The sequence below is a fragment of the Ceratotherium simum genome, chromosome 1 (genome assembly GCF_057802395.1).
Source record: "Ceratotherium simum simum isolate JZ-2026a chromosome 1, ASM5780239v1, whole genome shotgun sequence".
NCBI classification, from domain to species: Eukaryota; Metazoa; Chordata; class Mammalia; order Perissodactyla; family Rhinocerotidae; genus Ceratotherium; species Ceratotherium simum.
In genome coordinates, this window is record NC_141900.1 from 42815533 (window position 1) to 42836970 (window position 21438).

Here is a 21438-nt window from a genome sequence, read left to right on the forward strand (position 1 = left end):
CTGGATTTTGTTATAGAATGTACATCAGTAGTAAATTATTTGGGATATATATATGAAAAATCCTGTATATATGATTTATATCATAAATGTATGTATGAAAAGGAGTTCAGTATGATCATTTTAATTTTCAACAGAGGTACCTATGGTACCCATATGGAGAGGAGAAGTAGATTGTTATAGTAGATTGATTGAACCGTGTCTGGAGATCTTGGTTCCTTTTTTGCCTCTGTTGCCTGTTAGTAGTTCTGTTTCATTGGACAATTCATTTTTATCCCTCTGGGCTTAAAATTCTTCATCCATAAATGAGGAAGTTGAGTTAAAATATAAGGTTCTTTATAACCATTATTTTTCTATCGCTGTGAATAAATTTGTTAAATTAGTATTGAGCATCCATTCCTTTTCAGTCTATAGGGACTAAACTTATGCTCTGGTGGGGGAGAGAGACAAACTTAGGGTTCCTTGCAAGCAGAGAAGGGCACGTATATTTTAAAGAGAAGGACAGAAATGGGGAAAGAAGGGCATCTGGAAGATAAGGCTTTGTCAAGTGAACACGGAAGGAGAGCTAGGCTCAGGAAATAACAGAATGTATAGAGGCAGAGAAGGGAGTGTTTTACATTTGGGAAACTGCAATTAGTGTGGCACTTAGAAGTTAGCATGGGCTTATGAAGGAGTAACAAGACATTAAGCATGGAGGCATATGGGAGCCAAATTGTGAAAAATAGGAGCTTTAAGTTAAAGACAATGAGTAATCATGGATGGTTTCATAGAATCTCTGACTACCCTGAAAGTATATGCAAGATTTAATATGTGAATGTATTTTCCTTTGAAGAGGCTCTGTAAATTTCATATAAGAGGGCAGTTAGGGTAAGTATATATTATAGGGAAAATTGACATGGTGATATTCTACAAACTATGAAGTTTAAATAATTTTAAAATTTATTTGTTACCAACTAATCTGATTTTTTTTTCACTTTCTATAGTGGACAGGCCAAAATCTCAGCAAGTTCGAACCTCTAGTACGATAAGACGAACCTCTTCTTTGGATACGATAACAGGACCTTACCTCACAGGACAGTGGCCACGGGATCCTCATGTTCATTACCCTTCATGCATGAAAGATAAAGCTACTCAGGTAAAATAAGCAAATCAATTTTGCTCTACAATTCTGTTTCAATCGCAATAAATAAAATGTAATTTAATCAAAATTTCCCAAATTTGAAATATAATATGTTTAACCAAAGAAGAAAGCCATTTCTTTTAATAAACTCTAGACTAGTAGTTTCTTGTCATTGGGGTTTTAAAAATTCTTTTAATATTTAATAAACAGCACATCAATCTATATTATACAGTTTTTGAGACTTAGTTTTAATAATTGTTTTCCAATACAAATTACTATAATGACTAGTAACTATATTAGAAAATATAAGTAATTTTTGAAGAAAAATTTGCACAGTTCTTGGAAATAATTATAAAGTATTAGCACATGGCTAAGGAAATTTATGTTACAGGATTTTTTTTTCTGTTTAAAGACAAGATTAAAAACCTTGGCAAGAAATAGAAAATTTACTGTTTGTCACACTTTCCCTATTTGTGGAAGGTTCCCCAAGTTTTTTTTTTTTTGTGAGGGAGATGGGCCCTGAGCTAACATCTGCCAAATCTCCTCTTTTTGCTGAGGAAGACTGGCCCTGGGCTAACACCCATGCCCATCTTCCTCCACTTTATATGGGACGCCGCCACAGCATGGCTTGCCAAGTGATGTGTCGGTGCGTGCCCGGGATCCAAACTGGTACACCCCAGGCCGCTGCAGCGGAGAGCGCATGCTTAACTGCTTGTGCCACCAGGCCAGCCCCCCCAAGCTTTTGATTGAAAAAGCTTTTCCTTCCATGTCACAAGAAAATCTGACAACATCTTAATTTATGATTTCTAAGTTCTTGATCATATCTTCATAATAGTAGTCAATCAGGATTATGAAGAATACTAATAAAAGTATAGGAGATGGTTCTTGGCCTTAAAGTTAGGAAGATAAGATGTAAATTTTTGAAAATTGGTAATAGAAGATAGTATATAATTAGGTGTTAGTTGAGTGGGGTATTTAAATGTGAGGGAAATCAAAGGAATGAGAACATTTTGGGCTTTGTAGATTGGGAAATAGAAGGATTAGAGTTTCATGTCTGAAGAACGAGAGGAAAGAAAAAGGGGAGAAAATTTTGGGCATGATCTATGAGAATCTTCTCAATTTTTGTAATTTTCTCAGACCAGCTTCAAACTGAGAAATTAGCTTATCATCCATCCTATCAATTCTGCCTTTGTAATATCTTATTTCACCCCTAGTCTTTTACTTTCCATTCTTCATTTTGTGAGGAAAAGGGTCAGTTTGATATGATAGATAGCGGGATTCTCAAGTAGAAATTACTAGCAAAACTTAGAGATGTGGGCCTGGACACTTAGAAATGGACACAGATAATTCAAAAACATCTTTCTGGAGGAGCTGGGTTCTCAAGTGTGATCAAGTGTAGGTATAGAGTATAAAGAAAGAAGGTCAAGGGACCAAGGACTTAGTTTTCGGAAATCCACACAAGGTAAAGAGAACAAACTAGTGTATTCACTTAGAAGCAACAAGAAGAGGAAGGAGTTAACATTTAATGACTATGTACCATGTGCTGTGTGTTTTATATCTTGTGTTTCCTTTAATTCTTGCAAGAACATTGTTACACAGATAGGGAAGCAGAAACTCAGGGAAGTTAAGTGACTCAGGATCGTAAAGCTAGAAAGTGTTGGAGCCAGGCTTCTAATACAGGTTAATTTGTCAACCAATCTGAGCTTCAGTTCTATGGTGCTGTTAGGATAAATGGAATAGTGTGCATGAGTGTGTGTATCATCTAGTAGAGTAACTGACACTGTACTTAAAAGTGGTAGCTATTCTTTTTAGATTAAATTTTAAAAATCTACCTTTTATTCAATATAAACTTTGTGCTGACACTATCCAGAAACATCATCTTATTCATCCTTCATAAAAACTCTGAGAAAGAGGAGGAGCCAAAGAAAGAGCAAAACCTAAGAGAAGAACTGAAGTAGTCTAGCCTTAGAAACCAGAGGGAAACCTGTTCTAAGAAAGGAAACCTTGTTAACACTATCGGGTGCTAAAGAGAGGTCATGGAGAATAAGGACTGGATTTAGGGATTAGGGGCACATTGTCTTGGAGAGTGTAGTATTGATGATATGGTAGAGGGGGAAACTCAGATATTTAGGAGTTAAGAGAGTGATATAAACATAGAAGAAAAGGGCACTGAGTAGGTTTCTTAAGCATGTCTATTTCTTTATCTGTGTGATGGAGTTAATGAAACCTAACTCATGATAATGTTATATGACTAAATATGATAACATTTGAAAATGAATATAGCAATACACGTTAGATTATTAGTAATAGATAGAGACAGGCCCAGCCAGCCCTGGTGGTCAAGATTTGGCACTCTCACCACTGTGGTCAGGGTTCATTTCCAGGCAGGGAACCACATCTGTGGGTCGTCATACTGTGGCAGTTACATGTTGCTGTGATGCTCAAAGCTATGCCACCAATATTTCAAATACGAGCAGGGTCACCCATGGACGGCTTTCAGTGGAGCTTCCAGACTAGACATACTAGGAAGAAGGACCTGGGCACCCACTTCTGAAAAAAATTGGCCATGAAAACCCTATGGATAGCAGCAGAGCATTGTCTGATACAGCGCCGGAAGGTGAGAAGAGGGGGCAAAAAGACCAGGCAGGGTTCCACTCTGCTGTGCGTGGGGTCGCTAAGAGTCAGATTTGACTCAGAGGCACTAAAAACTAACAACAAATAGGCCCATTTGTAACGTTTGCAGGGTCTGAAGCAATTATAAATGAAGATCCACATACTATGTAAGTTAAATTAACAGTGTTACATAAAATATATTTTATCCTTCCGCTTTGACAAATAAACCTTCTTATGGACCTTGAAGTTCAGGTTTGAACTAGGAATTCCTGGATTCCTCAGAGTTACATGCCAGAATGTGTCTGCATAGGCCAAGCCTACCCCACCTTCTGAGCGTAAACCTGTATCTCTTCCTACCCCGCACACCATTCTGTACTCTGAAGGGTGGCTTTACACATATGTTTGAACCCCCCAGTCATCACGTTTATGCTCCATCCATACTCCCTCAGGAAGTGAGACCCAGGGAATAGGTCCTTGCAGACCTGGAAGCCAAGCACGCTGCTGTTTGGGCAAGAAATCCCTGGGTCTAGAATTCCCAGAGCGTAATCTATGGCAGAGATGTGGGCTCATGGTGTGCACGTCTTTTTGGCCCCAAGGTCCATTCACCCTGTGTGGAGGCACGTGGCTGGAAGAGGGCCAGAGCAGTTCCCCCTAAAGCTTGAGGTCCAGGGTAGAGGCTTCTCTTGCTTGGGTCTTACATGTAGGTCGTTTATTTGAGAAACGGCATTGAAAGGAAGGCAAAAATATAGGCCTCGTATTAAGGAAGTTAAGTATTTTGTACATAGTTATATAGCTAATAAATATGAAGAGATTTGAACCCAGTTTTGGCTGATTCCAAAGCTTTTGCTTTTTCTCTAGTTCCCCACTGCCTCTCATAGTAACCACTAAAGCATATAGCATTTAACCTAGTGCTTGCCTCACAAGCATAAGAAATGGTCTTGCCCCAAGCATCTATTAGTTTAATTGAAGATACAAGAGATGAATATATAAGATGGTTTTTAGTGTCTCGTCCATTCCCCCCAGATTAACTCTTCAACTCTTGGAGAGGAAAGTAGAAGTTTTTGTTTATTTAGTGAGTGTTAGTGGAGTAAAGAGGCCACAGCCAGCTTGCTATATATATTAAATACCTAGGCTGTCTGGTTTTGGTGGAGGGTATCTCTATCTAGTATTTTCTTCCTTTCATATTTCTGTATTTCAACTACCTTAATTATTGAGGGTTAGAAATAAAATTCTTAATGTTTAATATGTTAACACTTGAGGCCTTTTTAAAAGAAGTAGCAAAGGTGCCAGCCCGGTGGTGTAGTGGTTAAGTTTATGTGCTCTGCTTCGCCAGACCGGGGTTTGCAGGTTTGGATCCTGGGCATGGACCTACACAACGCTCATCAAGCCATGCTGTGGCGGTGACCCACATACAAAATAGAGGAAGATGGGCACAGATGTTAGCTCAGGGCTACTCTTCCTCATCAAAAAGAGGAAGATTGGCCACAGTTGTTAGCTCAAGGCCAGTCTTCCTCACTGAAAAAAAAAAAAAGTAGCATAGTGTTGTGAAAAAACAATGGACTTTGGAGAGAGCTCTTGTGTTCAAATTAAGGCCCAATGTGAGGGAACTTTCTGGGATGATGGAAGTGTTATATATCTTGATAGAGATTTTGGTTACATGTTTTGAAGGTGCTTATCAGAACTTATCCAAGTGTACACTTGTGCATTTTACTATATAACTTAACTTTAAAAATATAGAATATGAACAAATTGAACTCTAATAAGATATTTAGGAGTGAAATATACTTCTGTAACTTAGTTTGAAATTAATCAAAAATAAGATCAATTGATGGATAGATATGTGATGAGGCAAATAGAGCAAAATGTTAAATACAGAATCTAAGTGTTGACTTTATGAGTACTCACTGAGAAATTTCTTCAACTGTTCTATATGTTTAAATTTTTTAAAATAAAAGGGGGAAAAAATCATTTCCCAATTAACTGCTGGGTAGTCCAGATTTCAATTTCCTTTCTATAAATTGAAGTTAATAGTACTTGATTTGAGCATGCACACATTTATTCTGAGGACCAAAAGAGACAGCTTCACATTTTTAAGGCCAATGAAGAAATGGATCATTGCCAGTTTATTAGAATAATGTATGTAGCTTAAAAGAAAAACTAAAAGCCGTTTATGGAATTTAATGTAACTTGATTACATTAGCCTTGCAGATACAACCTTTCTTAAACAAAAATTTATTACCAACTCTTAAAATTGAACTTGCAGTTACGGTTACTATATTTAGACAGTACTATTTCCTCAGTTTTTGCCCCGTAGTTTGAAGTATAAAGCTTCCTCTCTGGACAAACGTAAAATTCTGTGTGGAGTGTGTTTTTAAATGAGAAAGTAACATATACTCTTTGTAAAGTGGTCAAACAGTAAAAATAGTATAGAGCAATAATCAATACTGCTCTATATAGAGCAGAAATCAATCAGGTTTCTTCTGACCTCCCAGGTATAGTAGTGATTAGAGCCATTAACAAATATTTTCATTCTTTCTCTTTGGTACAAGATAGGGTTATACATCTCTGCTCACTTGAAATTAAGTGTGGCCACAAGACTTGCTTTGGGAAGAAGCTTTCAAGAACTGGTGCATTCACTCTGACAAGGGGAAGTAATAGTATTCACTGCTTCTCTGTCCATCTGGGTCCCTGAGTGACAGTGACAAGCAAAGCTTCTTACTGACCCATTATGTACATGTAGTATGAGCAAGAAATTAACCTGTGTAGTTTTAAGCCATTGGGATTTGGAGGTTGAATAGTTACTGTAGTGTAATCTAGTCTCTACTGATTAATATGCAATGTATAACCCCTTTTAACCAATTTTTGTATGCCTTTTAGAGTATGATGTTCTTTTTCTCAGTTAAAAACTTTCAGAAGATTCAATATGGACATCAAATCAGTATCAAAGTAGAATGAAAGAAAAAACTGAGTACTAAAAGTGGATTTTTTTCCTCAAAGTTTTGTCATTCTCTTAATTAACCTTTTTTCTTAATCTTATTTTGAACTTTCTTTTCAAACAAAATCTTAAAATTTTATCATCCTGTTACACCTTTCTTTGAGTTTTACTGACCTTATCTCTTTTTTCCTGGTACACTTAGAAGAAATTTTCTCTTTTTAATCATCCATCAGAAGCAGCCCCTGGAACAACAGGCTCCTACTACCTCAGCCTCAATGAGTCGCCTCTTCTGAAATGTCCATTAGACTACAAACTTGGTCTAAGAGAAGAGGAATGGTGTCTTCCACTAATACAGAATCTACTTATAGCTGATTCTGATTAACAGGCTTTCTGCAACTGAATGTATTCCATCTTAGCTAAGCTTAAACCACTACCACCTTCTGTCTTCTTACTTGTTTTTAAACGAGGATCTAAAATGCTTTAGATTAGATTTATATTTTAATATAATGCTGAATTTCATGCTTTTTATATATAACTTGGCAAAGAAAAAAATCACCTGCCTAAACACAGAATTTCTACTTCAGACATCACCCCCAAGGTCAGCATCCTATCATAATATCTTATAAAATCTCTATGCTTCTCACTTCTTTTAGGGATGCTTGGTGATGTATTTATAGACCTTCAATAATTATCTCAGGTTGTTTTTAATTTGGCTACATTAAAAGATGTATAAAATACTTCGTTATATATTTTTGAGTTTTATCTAATTTTAGTGTTATTTAAAAATACTGTTTGATGGTAAAATAATCCATGTAATATAGAACATAAATAATATCTGACTCCCCGATACACTGCTTAAAGAATTATTATTCACAGATTTTTTTTTGTTGGTACATGTTTTGAGAAGTTTTCTGTACATGTAGAAGTAGATTCTTTTTTGTGTGTGGGTGAGGAGATCAGCGCTGTGCTAACATCTGCCAGTCCTCCTCTCTTTTTGCAGAGGAAGACTGGCCCTGGGCTAACATCCGTGCCCATCTTCCTCCACTTTATGTGGGACACCGCCACAGCGTGGCCTGCCAGTGTGTCGGTTTGTGCCTGGCATCCGAACCTGCGAACCCCGGGCTGCCGCAACGAAGCTCGTGCACTTAACCGCTGGCGCCACTGGGCCGGCCTCTAGAAGTATATTCTTTAAACGTATACAAACACAGTTGGAATCATACAGTACGTTGTATCTCTAGTGTTTTTCCATTTGATGGATCATGGGCATCCTTTCTTATCATAACCTGTAAATCCCTACCTCATTCTTTTTTTCTTCTATTTTTATTTTTTTGATTGTAATAAAATATACATAACATAAAACTTACCATTTTAACTATTTTTAATTGTATAGTTAAAACTAGCATCGAGTACATTCACATTGTTGTGTAGCCATCACCACCATCCATCTATAGGACTTTTTCGTCTTCCCGAACTGAAACTTTATATTCATTAAACACCAACTTCCTATCCCTCTCTCCCCTCAGCCCCTGACAACCACCATTTTACTTGATATCTCTATGAATTTGGCTACTCTGGGAACCTCATATATGAGGAATCATATCACATTTGTCCTTTTGTGTCTGGCTTGTTTCACTTAGTAAAATGTTTTCAAGGTTCATCCACATTGTAGCATGTATCAAAATTTCTTTCCTTTTCAAGGCTAAATAATAATCCATTGTATGTATATACAGCATTTTCTTTATCCATTAGTTAGTTGATGGACATTTGGGTTGTTCCCACCTTTTGGCAATTGTGAATAATGCTGCTGTGAACATTTATGTACACAAATGCTTTCAGTTCTTTTGGGTATATTCCCAGAAGTAGAATTGATGAGTCATGTGAGAACTCTATGTTCAGATTTTTGAGGAACCACCATACTGTTTTCCACAGTGGCTGAACCATTTTACATTCCCACCAATGATGCATAAGGGTTCCAATTTCTCTAGATCCTGACCGACACTTGTTATTTTCTGTTTTTGTTTTTGTTTGTCATTATAGCCATCCTGATGGATGTGAAGTAGTATCTCATAGTAGTTTTGATTTATATTTCCTTAATGGAGCGTCTTTTCATGTGCTTTTTGGCCATCTGATTATCTTCGTTGGAGAAATATCTATTCAAGTTCTTTGTCCATTTTTGAATTGGGTTGTTTATTTTTTTGTTGTTGAATTTTAGGAATTCTTTATATGTTCTGGATATTATTCCCTTATCAGATAGATGATTTGTAAATATTTTCTCCCTTTCTGTGGGTTGCCTTTTCATTCTCTTGGTAGTGTCCTAGTTTTTGATTATGATGAAGTCCAATTTATTTTTCATTTTATTGCCTTTGCTTTTGTTGTCATTTCCAAGAAATCTTTGCCAAATTCCAATGCCATGAAGTTTTTCGCCTGTTTTCTTCAGAGTTTTGTAGTTTACCTTTTAAGTTTAGGTCTTTGATCCGTTTTGAGTTAATTTTTGTATATGGTGTAAGTAAGGATCCAGCTTAATTATTTTGGATATAGATATCCAGTACCACTTGTTGAAAAGGCCATCCTTTCCCCCTTTGAATGGTCTTAATACCTTTGTCAAAAATCACTTGACCATAGGGGGCCAGCCTGGTGGTGTAGTGGTTAAGTTTGCGTGCTCTACTTCGGCAGCCCGGGGTTTGAAGTTTCAGATCCTGGATGCAGACCTACACACTGCTCATCAAACCATGCTGTGGCAGGCATCCCACATATAAAGTAGAGGAAGATGGGCATGGAGGTTAGCCCAGGGCCGATCTTTCTCAGCAAAAAGAGGAGGATTGGCAAAAGATGTCAGCTTAGGGCCAATGTTCCTCACCAAAAAAAAAAAAGAAAAAAAATCAATTGATCATATATGCAAGGGTTTATTTCTGACACTCTGTTTTCTTCCATTGATCTGTATTCTGCGGCTTTTTGTATTATGTTATAATTAGAAAAGACTTTCCCCAAAATAAAAGATTTTTTTTTAACCCATGTTTTCTTCTAGTACTTTTATGTTTAATTTTTTACATTTATATCTTGATACTTTTGGGGTTTATTTTGATGGAAGGAATGAGATGGGATCACACTTTATTTATTTATGTTTCCAAGTAACCAGCCAGTTGTTAAGTATTTTGTCTTTCCCCTACTGATTTGAGATGTCACCCTTGTCATATAATAAATCCCCATTCTTGAGTCTGTTTCTAGACTTTCTGTGCTATATAACATTGATGTCTTTTTGTGCCTGTCCAACACCGAATGATTTTAATTTCTATTCCTTGGTAATTCATTTTAATAGTTTGTGTTTAATAGCGTATATGACTAGTCCCACTCATTACACTTATTTTTAGAATATTCCTGACTAGTCTTGCATCTTTGTCAAATTCCTCCTAAAATGTTTTGTGTTGCAATTAATATTTATGTGGAATTGTCAGTTTTACCATATTGAATCTTATCCAAGAAAGAGGTGTGTCTTTTTCTTTATTCAGTTGTTATTTTTGTCATTCAGGAACATTTAAAAACTTTCTTTTTTTTGGTTAGTGTTGTGATTAGGATCTTAAGCTATACTTGCTAATTTGTTTATATGACATTTTCAATTGGAATTTTCTTGTTTCTAGTGATTTTTCAGGTAATTTTCTCTGGCTTTCCAGGTATATGATCACACAAATACTAATTCTGCTATCTCTTTTCTGTTATTTATCCCTTGTTATACGTCCTCTCTTAGAAATGCAATTGTTAACACTCACAGAACCATGTTAACTAACGGGTGTGGTAGTGAGTGCTTTGGCTTGTTCTTGACTCTAATGGTAATACATCTAAGTTTTCTCACGTACATGATATACTGACTTTTGCCGTGAAGCATGTGTGCTTTGCATACATCAAGCACACATGCTTATTTTACTAATCATTTTTCCTGTTTTTTAAAATCAGTAGTGATTCTTCACATTCCATCATTGAAATGAATATATTGTTTTGACTCATAACCTATAATATGGTGAATTTCTTTAGTAGATTACTTAAGTGGTCCATAGGTAGCATTTCTAGAATAAATGCTATTAGTTTATAGAGTTCTTTTTCTAAATATATAGTGGCAAACAAAGTGTTTGTTAATATTTATTATGTTTGTTTCAATATTTAGAAATAAGGTCTAAAATTTTTTCTTTTTCATAATGTAATCCTTAGGTTAGTGTTATACTTGCGTCATAAAAAGATTTTGCAAGATTTCCTTCCTCTGTGCTGTGGCATGGTATAAATATCTCTTAATTATCTGCTAGTTGGGTCTGAAAGAATTTTACCTATGAAGCCAACTATACTAGTATATTTTTGAACTGTAGCTCTTTACTAAATCTCAATTTCTTCCATGGCTCTTGGTCTCTTTTGGTTTTTATTTCTTTTGTTCAATTTTTTCATTTGTTTTCCTAGAGTATAGTCCATTTCATCCGTATTTTCAAGTGTATCTGCATAGAGTTTCACAAAATGCTCTTGTATAATTCTTTTAATTTCTCTTATATCTGCAGTTATTTTTCTTATCTCATTTTTAATATTGCATATTTGTGTTTTGAGTGATTAAATTTATTAGATTAGATAGTATTTAAAAAAATTTTTAAGGTGTTGAATATATTTTCCTGCTTTTCTTCTCTTTTTTTTCTTTTCTAGTTCATTGCCCTTTGACTTTGCTCTATCATTGCCTTTCTTCTGCCTTCCTGAAAGTGTATATTATTCCTCTTCTAGATTCTGGAGAAGAATCTGTAATTTTTGTATTTGTGATATTTCTTGTTTAGTAATATAAGTGTTTTATGCCAAGATTTATCCTCTGAGCTCAGCTTTGGCTAGTATATAATGTTTCTGTTATTTATATTTTCAAGATATTGTGCAATTTCAGTTTTAATATCCTGTTTAGCATGAGAGATTTTTGTTTTTTGTTTTTAATTCTAAATGGTTAGTTTCTTTTCCTAGTAAAAATTTCATTTCTACTTTTATTATAGTATAGTTAAGAGTGTAGAATTATAGGTCTCTGGAAACTTCGTTGAAATTTTCTTTGTGGCATAATATATGATTGGTCTTTTTCTTAATGCTTTATGAGTATTTGACAATAAGGTATAGTCTTTACTTTTAGATATAAAATTCATTATATATTAATTCAACCTTATTAATTATATTATTCAGTTTCTATAAAACCCCTTTTATTTGTGTCTGTCTGTTCTGTCATGAGCTGGCAGTTGTGGAGTTAAAATTTCTGTTGATGTTTGTTTCCAATGGTCATTGCCTTATATATCTTGATAATATAGATATTTAAACTTTATGTTCATTATGTCTTCCTTATGGTTGGTATTGTTTATTATTTAAGATATTTTTTCCCTGAATTTAACCTTTTCATGATATAAATTAACATTGTAAACCCTGTTTTCTTTTCATCAGTCAAGAGCTCTGTTTCTGGAATCAGAATGCTTAGTTTTGAATCTTGGCTCCAGCATTTGCTAGCTTTGTAATTTGGGGCAAATTACTTTACCTCTGTGCCTCAGTTGTTAAATGGGGTATTATACCTCCTAAGATTGTTGTAAGAGTTAAATTTAGTTAATGAATTTGAAATCCTAAGAATAGTGATTGACACATTTAAGTGTCCGTAGTAAATTTTCATTTACTAGCAGAGAGGGGAAAGATAGGTGATTGTTTGGATATGGTCCCTGGCACTGTTAATTCACAGCTGGAAAGGGGAACTTCAAATGGAAATTTCTTCTTCCTTCCTTCCCACCTCTTTCCCATGGTTTTTATTTCTTTGCTTTTGTCTTTCTGTTCTGGTAAATCTTGCTTATTTCTGGAAATAATTAACTTTGAGCCATTTTTTTTTTTTTGGAGTCATCTGCCATATTCCTCCCAATTTGGGGAAAATAACATGGTGAGCCTGGCAGTTTTTTTTAAAATGTCTGATGGGCAGTTGAGGTGAGAGTAGCTTTTACTCTAGATAAGTCCTTCCACTTTGCCTGTCTACTCCCCTCATTCATCTTGCCTCCAAAGTTGGTATCAGAAAAAGGTTTCAGAACTTTTCATTTACCTCTTATATTCTTTGAGGGGTGAGAGATGGGATGGTTAGATCTTAAATGAAATTCTGTATACTTCTGTTTCCATCTCTAGATGATTTTTTTTTTGGTGTTTTATTGTGTTAAATTAATTCTCAAAATTTAAAGTATGAGACATTTAAACATGCAAACACATAAAATGGCATCTTAATTTCTTTTTGTTAATTTCATTAAGTTTGAGTGTATGGAGTTTTATAATCCTACCTCTATGCTAGCATCTTTCCCTAGAAATCTGTTTATTTTTAAGAAAATCTGGAATAAGTACTTAGCATTTGGCTTTAGCCAACATTTAATAAAGTCAACAACTCTAAAATATATAAATTCTTTGCTCTTGAAATTATATTTAAAATACTCTATCCTTTTCCTCCCTTTGTGAAAGGAGCTTGGTTGGGGAAGACGTAATGAAAAGAGTTGGTAATATACCTAACATATTAATAGATATCAAAGAGAACTTTCAGTTTTACCACTCTGATCAGAAATTCATTTCCTGACCAAAAGTCATACTTGATAGAGCTGTTGGGTTTCTGTGCCCTTGTTGAAGAGCTTGCTGGTGAAGTTTAAGCAGCAGCAGTACTGGAACAATTTTGGAGGGTGGGAGGCTTATCTTGAAATGGAAGCAAGTCTAAAGATTTGGCCATCTTGGCCTCTTAGATTGCATTCCAGGGACCTAAATTGTTATTTTTATGGAGCTAGTCTCTAACTGGCAGTTGAGTAAATGTATAAAGATTCCTTCCTGTACAGTATCACCTTTACTTTTTGTTTCAGCCATTAGCTAATTAAGAGACAGAGGATTGTATAATCCTAGAGTTGAACAGTCCACACGAAAGTAGTCATGTTCCTAGTTTAGGAAGTAATATTTTTAGTTGCCAAAGGAATATACTCAGCTGTATTGATGAAAATTTTAAATCCCTGACTAAAATATTTAATATTTTATTCATCAGTTTCAAATACTATCTCTAAAATTACCAGAAACTCAAAATTCTACTTTTTACTTTTTAATATGTAGTATATATTTGATTCAAAACTAAAAGGTATATAGTGAAGAGCCTTCCTCATACTCCTATTACTCATACCCTCAGTTTTCCTCCCATTACCAGAAACATTTAACAGGTAACAAAATTAACCTGTTTGTCTTCATCTCTTCCCCATACCTTTAACCCTAAGCTAGCTCTAGGTAAAATTGTGAAATAGATTCTATTTATTTTGAATAACCCTCTTACTCCTCCTACCTTCTTGACCTTTGTTGTGTGGCACAAACTTTTATATCTTATAACCCATCAATTTTCAAAACTCCTGTTATTGTAATAAACAGTTAGCATTTACTTAGAAAGACATTTGTTAGAGACAATAAGCTTTAAAAACTTAAGAATTAGATCATAGTTAAGGCTGTAGAATGAGAAAGCAGTATGCCTTTCAAATTATTAATGAATGAATGATTGGAATAGGGTATATCATATTAGTAGGAAACGTTAGTATAAACCAAGTGAAAATAATTTTCTGTGCTGTTGGAATTCTCATAGCTTTTAGGGGGTAACACTGGTACCTATTGCAATGAGGATTACATAAAATAATCCATGTTAAGCTTCTAGCACAGTATCTAGGACACAGTAGATGTTGATAAACGTTAGCTGCCTTTGTGTTAGAATGTATAATATTTTACTGTCGGCAGGTTTAAATATAATAATATTGAATTAAGTGAACAGAAAAAGTCATTATTACTAGTATCAACAATTGATTATGCAATTATGAACATTAAGGCTGGATTGTTAGGAAATGGCATAGAAATGATATAAATAACTCCAGGGCATGATAGGGCTCTGAAACTCAATAAATAGTTCCTGGTAGGTCAGGATTCATTCAGTCAGAAGTAACTATTCCTGTCTACTGTGCAATCTTAGAAATACAAAATGGTACTTCAGATTTATAGGTCCAAGTGTAGGAGAGTGGACTTAACGTTGTTATGGAAACTCCTACACGCTCCCTCATTACTTAGGTATCCCAGTGATGATATTCATGCCATCAGTTGAGCACTATTAGTTTTTATGACCTCAGAATGGTGTGGAAATATTTTTGGCAGATATCTAGTAGTCACATAGTATTACTGATTTTCTGTCAGGTATGAGAGATTAAAAAAGACATTAAAAGCTATCAAGAAACAACAAAAGTAATTTCTCCCTTGGATAATTCAGAGACAGCTATACTCTAATGTGATTGTTAAATGTATTATTTAAAGTGTTGGGGAATATTATTTTTTAAAAAGTAAAATTGCTCTCATTTTTTTTACATGTAGAATCAATTTTTTGAAACCCATCAATGAAAGCAAATTGTAATTTAAAAAATTGTTATACCAAAGAATGAATACATTTTAATACTCTAAAAAGTGAAAATTAGATCTTGTCATTTGATTTTAAATCTGTCCCCAATAGTAGTGACAGAACTTGTCAGAATGGGTAATATTAACTGTAAATACCAAATAATAAGTTGAAATATTGTTTATACTTTTACTTTCTCATAAAAGAGTCTCCTTTTGGTTAAAGCAGAAACTGGTTATTTCTCAAGAGTGTATTTAATAACTGTTTCTGTAAGAACCCATAGAATATTTCTAATGTATAGTTTATTTTATGTTACATATTTAGTTCCTTTGTTAAATGTTCTGACCATGACTTGAGAAACCTGACTGGATAGATTATTAATGTGCAGTGCCTCATAGCCTTTTCTATTATATTACTTGACTAGTGCCTCTATGTGATTTGAAACTTGGCAAGAAAAGCATGACAGAAAATATCAAATATTTTTGAGAAAATACAAACGATGCTTGGGACTTTCAGGTTCAGCAACACATGGCTTTTTTTAATTTGAAAAATGAGGTTGATTTATAATTGCCTCTTTGATTTATTTATTTATTTTTTGTGTATGAGGAAGATTAGCCCTGAGCTAACATCTGTTGCCAATCCTCCTCTTTTTGCGGAGGAAGATTGGCCCTGGGCTAACATCCGGGCTCATCTTCCTCTACTTTATATGTGGGAAGCCTGCCACAGCATGGCTTGATAAGCGGTATGTAGGGCTGTGCCGGGGATCCCAACCTGCAAACCCTGGGCCGCCGAAGCAAAGTGCGTGAACTTAACCACTACGCCACCAGGCTGGCCCCATGGACTTGTTTTTTAATAACAGCTTTATTGAGATATAATTTATATACCATCCAGTTCACCTACTTAAGGTGCAATTCAGTGGTTCTTAATATATTCACAGACTTGTGCAACCATTGCCATAATCAATTTTGGAACACTTTCATCACTCTAAAAAGAAATCACTATACCCATTAGTAGTCACTCACTGTTTCCACCCCCTCATCCTCTTTCCCTCAGCTGTAGGCAGCTCCTCATCTACTTTCTGCATCTGTAGATTTGCATGTTCTGAACATTTCATATAAATGAACTCGTATAATATGTGGCCTTTTGTGTCTGACTTCTTTCACTTAGTAAAGTATTTTTAAGGTTCATCCATGTTGTAGCATGTATCAGTATTTCATTCCTTTTTACTGCCAAATAATATTCCAGGGTATGGATATACTACAGTTTATACGTTCTTAAGTTGATGAACCGCTGTGAACATTTGTGTACAAGTTTTTTTATGGACATATGTTTTCATTTCTCTAGAAATTGCTGGATCATATAGTAGCTCTGTGTTTAACATTTCCAGGAAAACATTTTCATAGATATTTTTTTCTTCATATAATTAAAGTGTACCATGAAAGGCGTATCCAAACTGAATTATAACTTCCTTTCAGTATTCTCATCAGTAACTTTCCACTAATGTTTCTGGGTATTTGACATTTCAGTGACCTTCAGTTTTCAGTTACTCTAAACACTTGGCTTTTCCGAAGTCTCTAACTCCATTCTCATAAATGGCAGTTGATAATCTACATATAGGCACTTGAAGTGGTGAGAGAACCCCCTAGTCAAAGGAAACCTTGTCTAGTGAAAAATATTTTATGTGATGTGTACTAACATCCTAACTTACACGTAACTTTCATGTAACCTATCTTCCAAAATAGATTTGAGGTTTTATCTAAAGTTGGACTTTTTGGGCCGGCCCGATGGCACAAGCAGTTAAGTGCACGTGCTCCGCTGCGGCCACCCGGGGTTCGCCGGTTTGGATCCCGGGTGCGCACCGCCTGTCAACCCATGCTGTGGCGGCATCCCATATAAACTGGAGGAAGATGGGCATGGATGTTAGCCCAGGGCCGGTCTTCCTCAGCAAAAAGAAGAAGATTGGCAGATGTTAGCTCAGGGCTGATCTTCCTCGCAAAAAAAATAAAAAATAAATAAAGTTAGACTTTTTGTACCTCTGTCTTGGGCTTTTTCAGAGTAGATGTACATCCATACTTACCAGTTCTATAGCATAGCTACTTTACTTATTTTTTTTTTTTAAATCCTATTTCTAATTTCAAAAACAGTAGTCACTGTAGAAAATTTGAAAAATACCAAAAATCACAAAATAAGTTGCTTATATTCTTAATATCCAGACATAGCTATTTTTAACAGTTTGATGCATATCTTTTTATATTTTGATTATTTACATTTAAAAAAATGAATAAAAATTTAAAAATTAAAAACAATTTTAAAAATAGAATTCAGGGGCCAGCCCAGTGGCAGAGTGATTAAGTTCACAGGTTCGGATCCCGGGTGCAGACCTATGCACTGCTTATCAAGCCATGCTGTGGCAGGCATCCCACATAAAGTAGACGAAGATGGGCACAGATGTTAGCTCAGAGCCAATCTTCCTCAGCAAAAAGAGGGAGATTGGCAGCAGATGTTAGCTAAGGGCTAATCTTCCTCACACACACACACAAAAAATAGAATTCAGATGATACTGTAGGTAGTGTTTTGTAACTTTTTTTTTTTTAATGTTTTAATAGTTTATAGCATTGTGAAATTTTGGGTCGTACATTTTTGTTTGTCCATCACCATATATATCTCTCCTTTCACCCCTTGTGCCCACCCCCTACCCCCATTGCCCCTGGTAACCACAATACAATTTTCTCTGTCCATGTGTTGGTTTATATTCCACATATGAGTGAGATCATACAGTGTTTGTCTTTTCTCTTTCGGGCTTACTTCGCTTAACATAATACCCTCCAGGTCCATCCATGTTGTTGCAAATGGGACGATTTTGTCTTTTTTTATGGCTGAGTAGTGTTCCATTGTATATATATACCACATCTTCTTGATCCAGTCATCAGTCAAGGGACACTTAGGTTGCTTCCACTTCTTGGCTATAGTGAATAATGCTGCAATGAACATAGCGGTGCATAAGCCTCTTTGGATTGTTGATTTCAGGTTTGTTGGATAGATTCTCAGTAGTGGGATAGCTGGATCATAGGGTATTTCTGTTTTAAATTCTTTGAGGAATCTCCATACCGTTTTCCATAGAGGCTGCGCCAGTTTGCATTCCCACCAGCTGTGTATGAGGGTTCCCGTTTCTCCACATCCTCTCCAACATTTGTTGTTTTTTGTCTTGGTGATTATAGCCATTCTAACGGGCGTGAGGTGATATCTTAGTGTTGTTTTGATTTGCGTTTCCCTGATGATTAGTGATGTTGAACAGCTTTTCATGTGCCTATTGTCCACCTGTATATCTTCTTTGGAAAAGTCTGTTCATTTCCTATGCCCATTTTTTGATCGGGTTGCTTGTTTTTTTGTTGTTCCGTTGTATGAGTTCTTTATATATTTGGAAATTAACCCCTTGTCAGATATATGTTTTGCAAATATTTTCTCCCAGCTGGTGGGTTGTCTGTTCATCTTGATTCTGGTTTCGTTTGTCTTGTAGAAGCTCATTAATCTGATGAAGTCCCACTTGCTTATTTTTTCTTTAGTTTCCCTAGTCTGAGTAGGCATGTCATCCCAAAAGATTCCTTTATGACCAATGTCAAATAGTGTGTTGCCTATATTTTCTTCTATGAGTTTTATAGTTTCAGGTCTCACCTTCAGGTCTTTGATCCATTTTGAGTTAATTTTTGTGAATGGCGATAGCACATGGTCCACTTTCATTCTTTTGCATGTGGCTGTTCAGTTTTCCCAACACCGTTTATTGAAGAAACTTTCCTTTCTCCATTGCATGTGCTTAGCTCCTTTGTCGAAAATTAGCTGTCCGTATATGTGTGGTTTTACTTCTGGGCTTTCAGTTCTGTTCCATTGATCTGTGTGCCTGTTTTTGTACCAGTACCATGCTGTTTTGATTACTATTGCTTTGTAGTATGTTTTGAAGTCAGGGATTGTGATGCCTCCAGCTTTGTTTTTTTCTTAGGATTGCTTTAGCTATTTGGGGTCTTTTGTTGCCCCATATGAGTATTAGTATTCTTTCTTCTATTTCTGTGAAGAATGTCATTGGGATTCTGATTGGGATTGCATTGAATCTGTAGATTGCTTTAGGTAATATAGACATTTTAACTATGTTTATTCTTCCAATCCATGTGCATGGGGTATCTTTCCATTTCTTTATGTCACCATGGATTTCTTTCAATAATGTCTTATAGTTTTCATTGTATAGGTCTTTCACCTCCTTGGTAAGATTTATTCCTAGATATTTTATTCTTTTTGAGGCCATTGTAAATGGTATTATCTTTTTGAGCTCTCTTTCTGTTAGTTCGTTATTAGCATACAGAAATGCAACTGATTTTTGTAGATTGATTTTGTATCCTGCCACTTTGCTGTAGTTGTTGATTATTTCTGATAGTTTTCCAGAGGATTCTTTAGAGTTTTCTATATATAAAATCATGTCATCTGCAAATAGTGAGAGTTTCACTTCTTCGTTGCCTGTTTGGATTCCTTTTATTCCTTTTTCTTGCCTAATTGCTCTGGCCAAAACCTCCAGTACTATGTTGAATAGGAGCGGTGAGAGTGGGCAGCCCTGCCTAGTTCCTGTTCTTAGAGGAATGGCTTTCAGTCTTTCCCTGGTGAGTATGATGTTGGCTGTGGGTTTGTCATAAATAGCTTTTATTATGTTGAGGTACTTTCCTTCTATTCCCATTTTGTTGAGAGTTTTTATCATAAATGGGTGTTGTATCTTGTCAAATGCCTTCTCTGCATCTATTGAGATGACCATGTGGTTTTTTTTCTTTGTTTTGTTGATGTGGTGTATCACGTTGATTGATTTGTGGATGTTGAACCGTCCCTGCGTCCCTGGTATAAATCCCACTTGATAATGGTGTATGATCTTTTTAATGTATTGCTGTATTCGATTTGCCAATATTTTGTTGAGGATTTTTGCATCTATGTTCATCAGCGATATTGGGCTGTAATTTTCCTTTTTTGTGTGGCCTTTGTCGGGCTTTGGTATCAGGATGATGTTGGCCTCGTAGAATGATTTAGGAAGTGTTCCATCTTCCTCTATTTTTTGGAATAGTTTGAGAAGGATGGGTATTAAATCTTCTTTAAATGTTTGGTAAAGTTCGCTGGAGAAGCCATCTGGTCCTGGACTTTCATTTTTTGGGAGGTTTTTGATTACTATTTCAATCTCTTTACTTGTGATTGGTCTATTCAGATTCTCCATTTCTTTTTGGTTCAGTTTTGGGCGGTTTTATGAGTCTAAGAATTTATCTGTTTCTTCTAGATTGTCCAGTTTGTTTGGCATGTAATTTCTCATAGTATTCTCTTATAATCCTTTGTATTTCCGTGGTATCCGTTGTAACTTCTCCTCTTTCATTTGTAATTTTATTTACTTGAGCCTTTTCTCTTTTTTTCTTACTAAGTGTGGCTAAGGGTTTGTCAATTTTGTTTATCTTCTCAAAGAACCAACTCTTTGTTTCATTGATCCTTTCTGCTGTTTTTTTGGTCTCAATTTCATTTATTTCTGCTCTGATTTTTATTATTTTTCTCCTTCTGCTGACTTTGGGCTTTGTTTGTTCTTCTTTTTCTAGTTCTGTTAGGTGTAGTTTGAGGTTGCTTATTTGGCCTTTTTCTTGTTTGTTAAGGTGGGCTTGTATCACTATGAGTTTCCCTCTCATAAAGTTTTTAATTTAATACGTCATAGCATTTTCTCATGCCATTAAATATTCCTAAACATGATTTTAAGTCTTTTTTTCTGATTTTTTTGTTATAACATATTATGTTTACTAGAGAACCAACTAGAGTTCCTACCACTGTTTATATTTTGAAATGTCTCTTTCTAGTCTTTTTCTCTTCTTGTGTATTTGCTTGCTAAAGTGGGATTGTAGGCCATGTGCTGTGGTTTTTGGTATTGTTATAAGAATGTGCCACAATTTTTCATTTCCCTGTTGATAGACATTTAATTTATTTCCAGTACTTCCCTTGGTGTACATCTCAGGTTAATTCTTAGAAATAAAATTACTATGAATATTCTTAAAGTTGTTGGCACATTTCTGATTGCTTTTTCTCAAATTAGCATTTCTTACAGAGTAAGGCAGATTATTTCATTTTATCATGTCTAGCACAGAGGAGGCAATAGTTGATTTCTATGATATTTCCCTGTTTTCAAAAGTTGTAATCCAGAGATTTAACACCACACCCTCCCGCCCCCTTACCTTGAGATATGGAAACAGAAATATAGCTTCTTAACTCTTCTGAATAAGTTCACTGGTTAATAATCTGGAAAATCATAAACCATTACTTCACAGACTTTCATTCAGTTGTGTGTTGATCACATCGAAACCTAAATAG

At 35.3% G+C, this 21438-nt stretch overlaps 1 protein-coding gene across 2 annotated transcripts in view; it reads left to right on the forward strand.

Moving 5' to 3' along the window:
* The window catches only part of GLCCI1 (glucocorticoid induced 1), a 111657-nt gene that overhangs the window by 30742 nt on the left and 59477 nt on the right, over nucleotides 1-21438 (forward strand). For both annotated transcript variants that reach the window (XM_087423770.1, XM_087423833.1), the window contains exon 2: nucleotides 981-1132. In XM_087423770.1, coding sequence (XP_087279896.1) covers nucleotides 981-1132 — 152 coding nt within the window. The remainder of the gene's footprint in view (nucleotides 1-980; nucleotides 1133-21438) is intronic.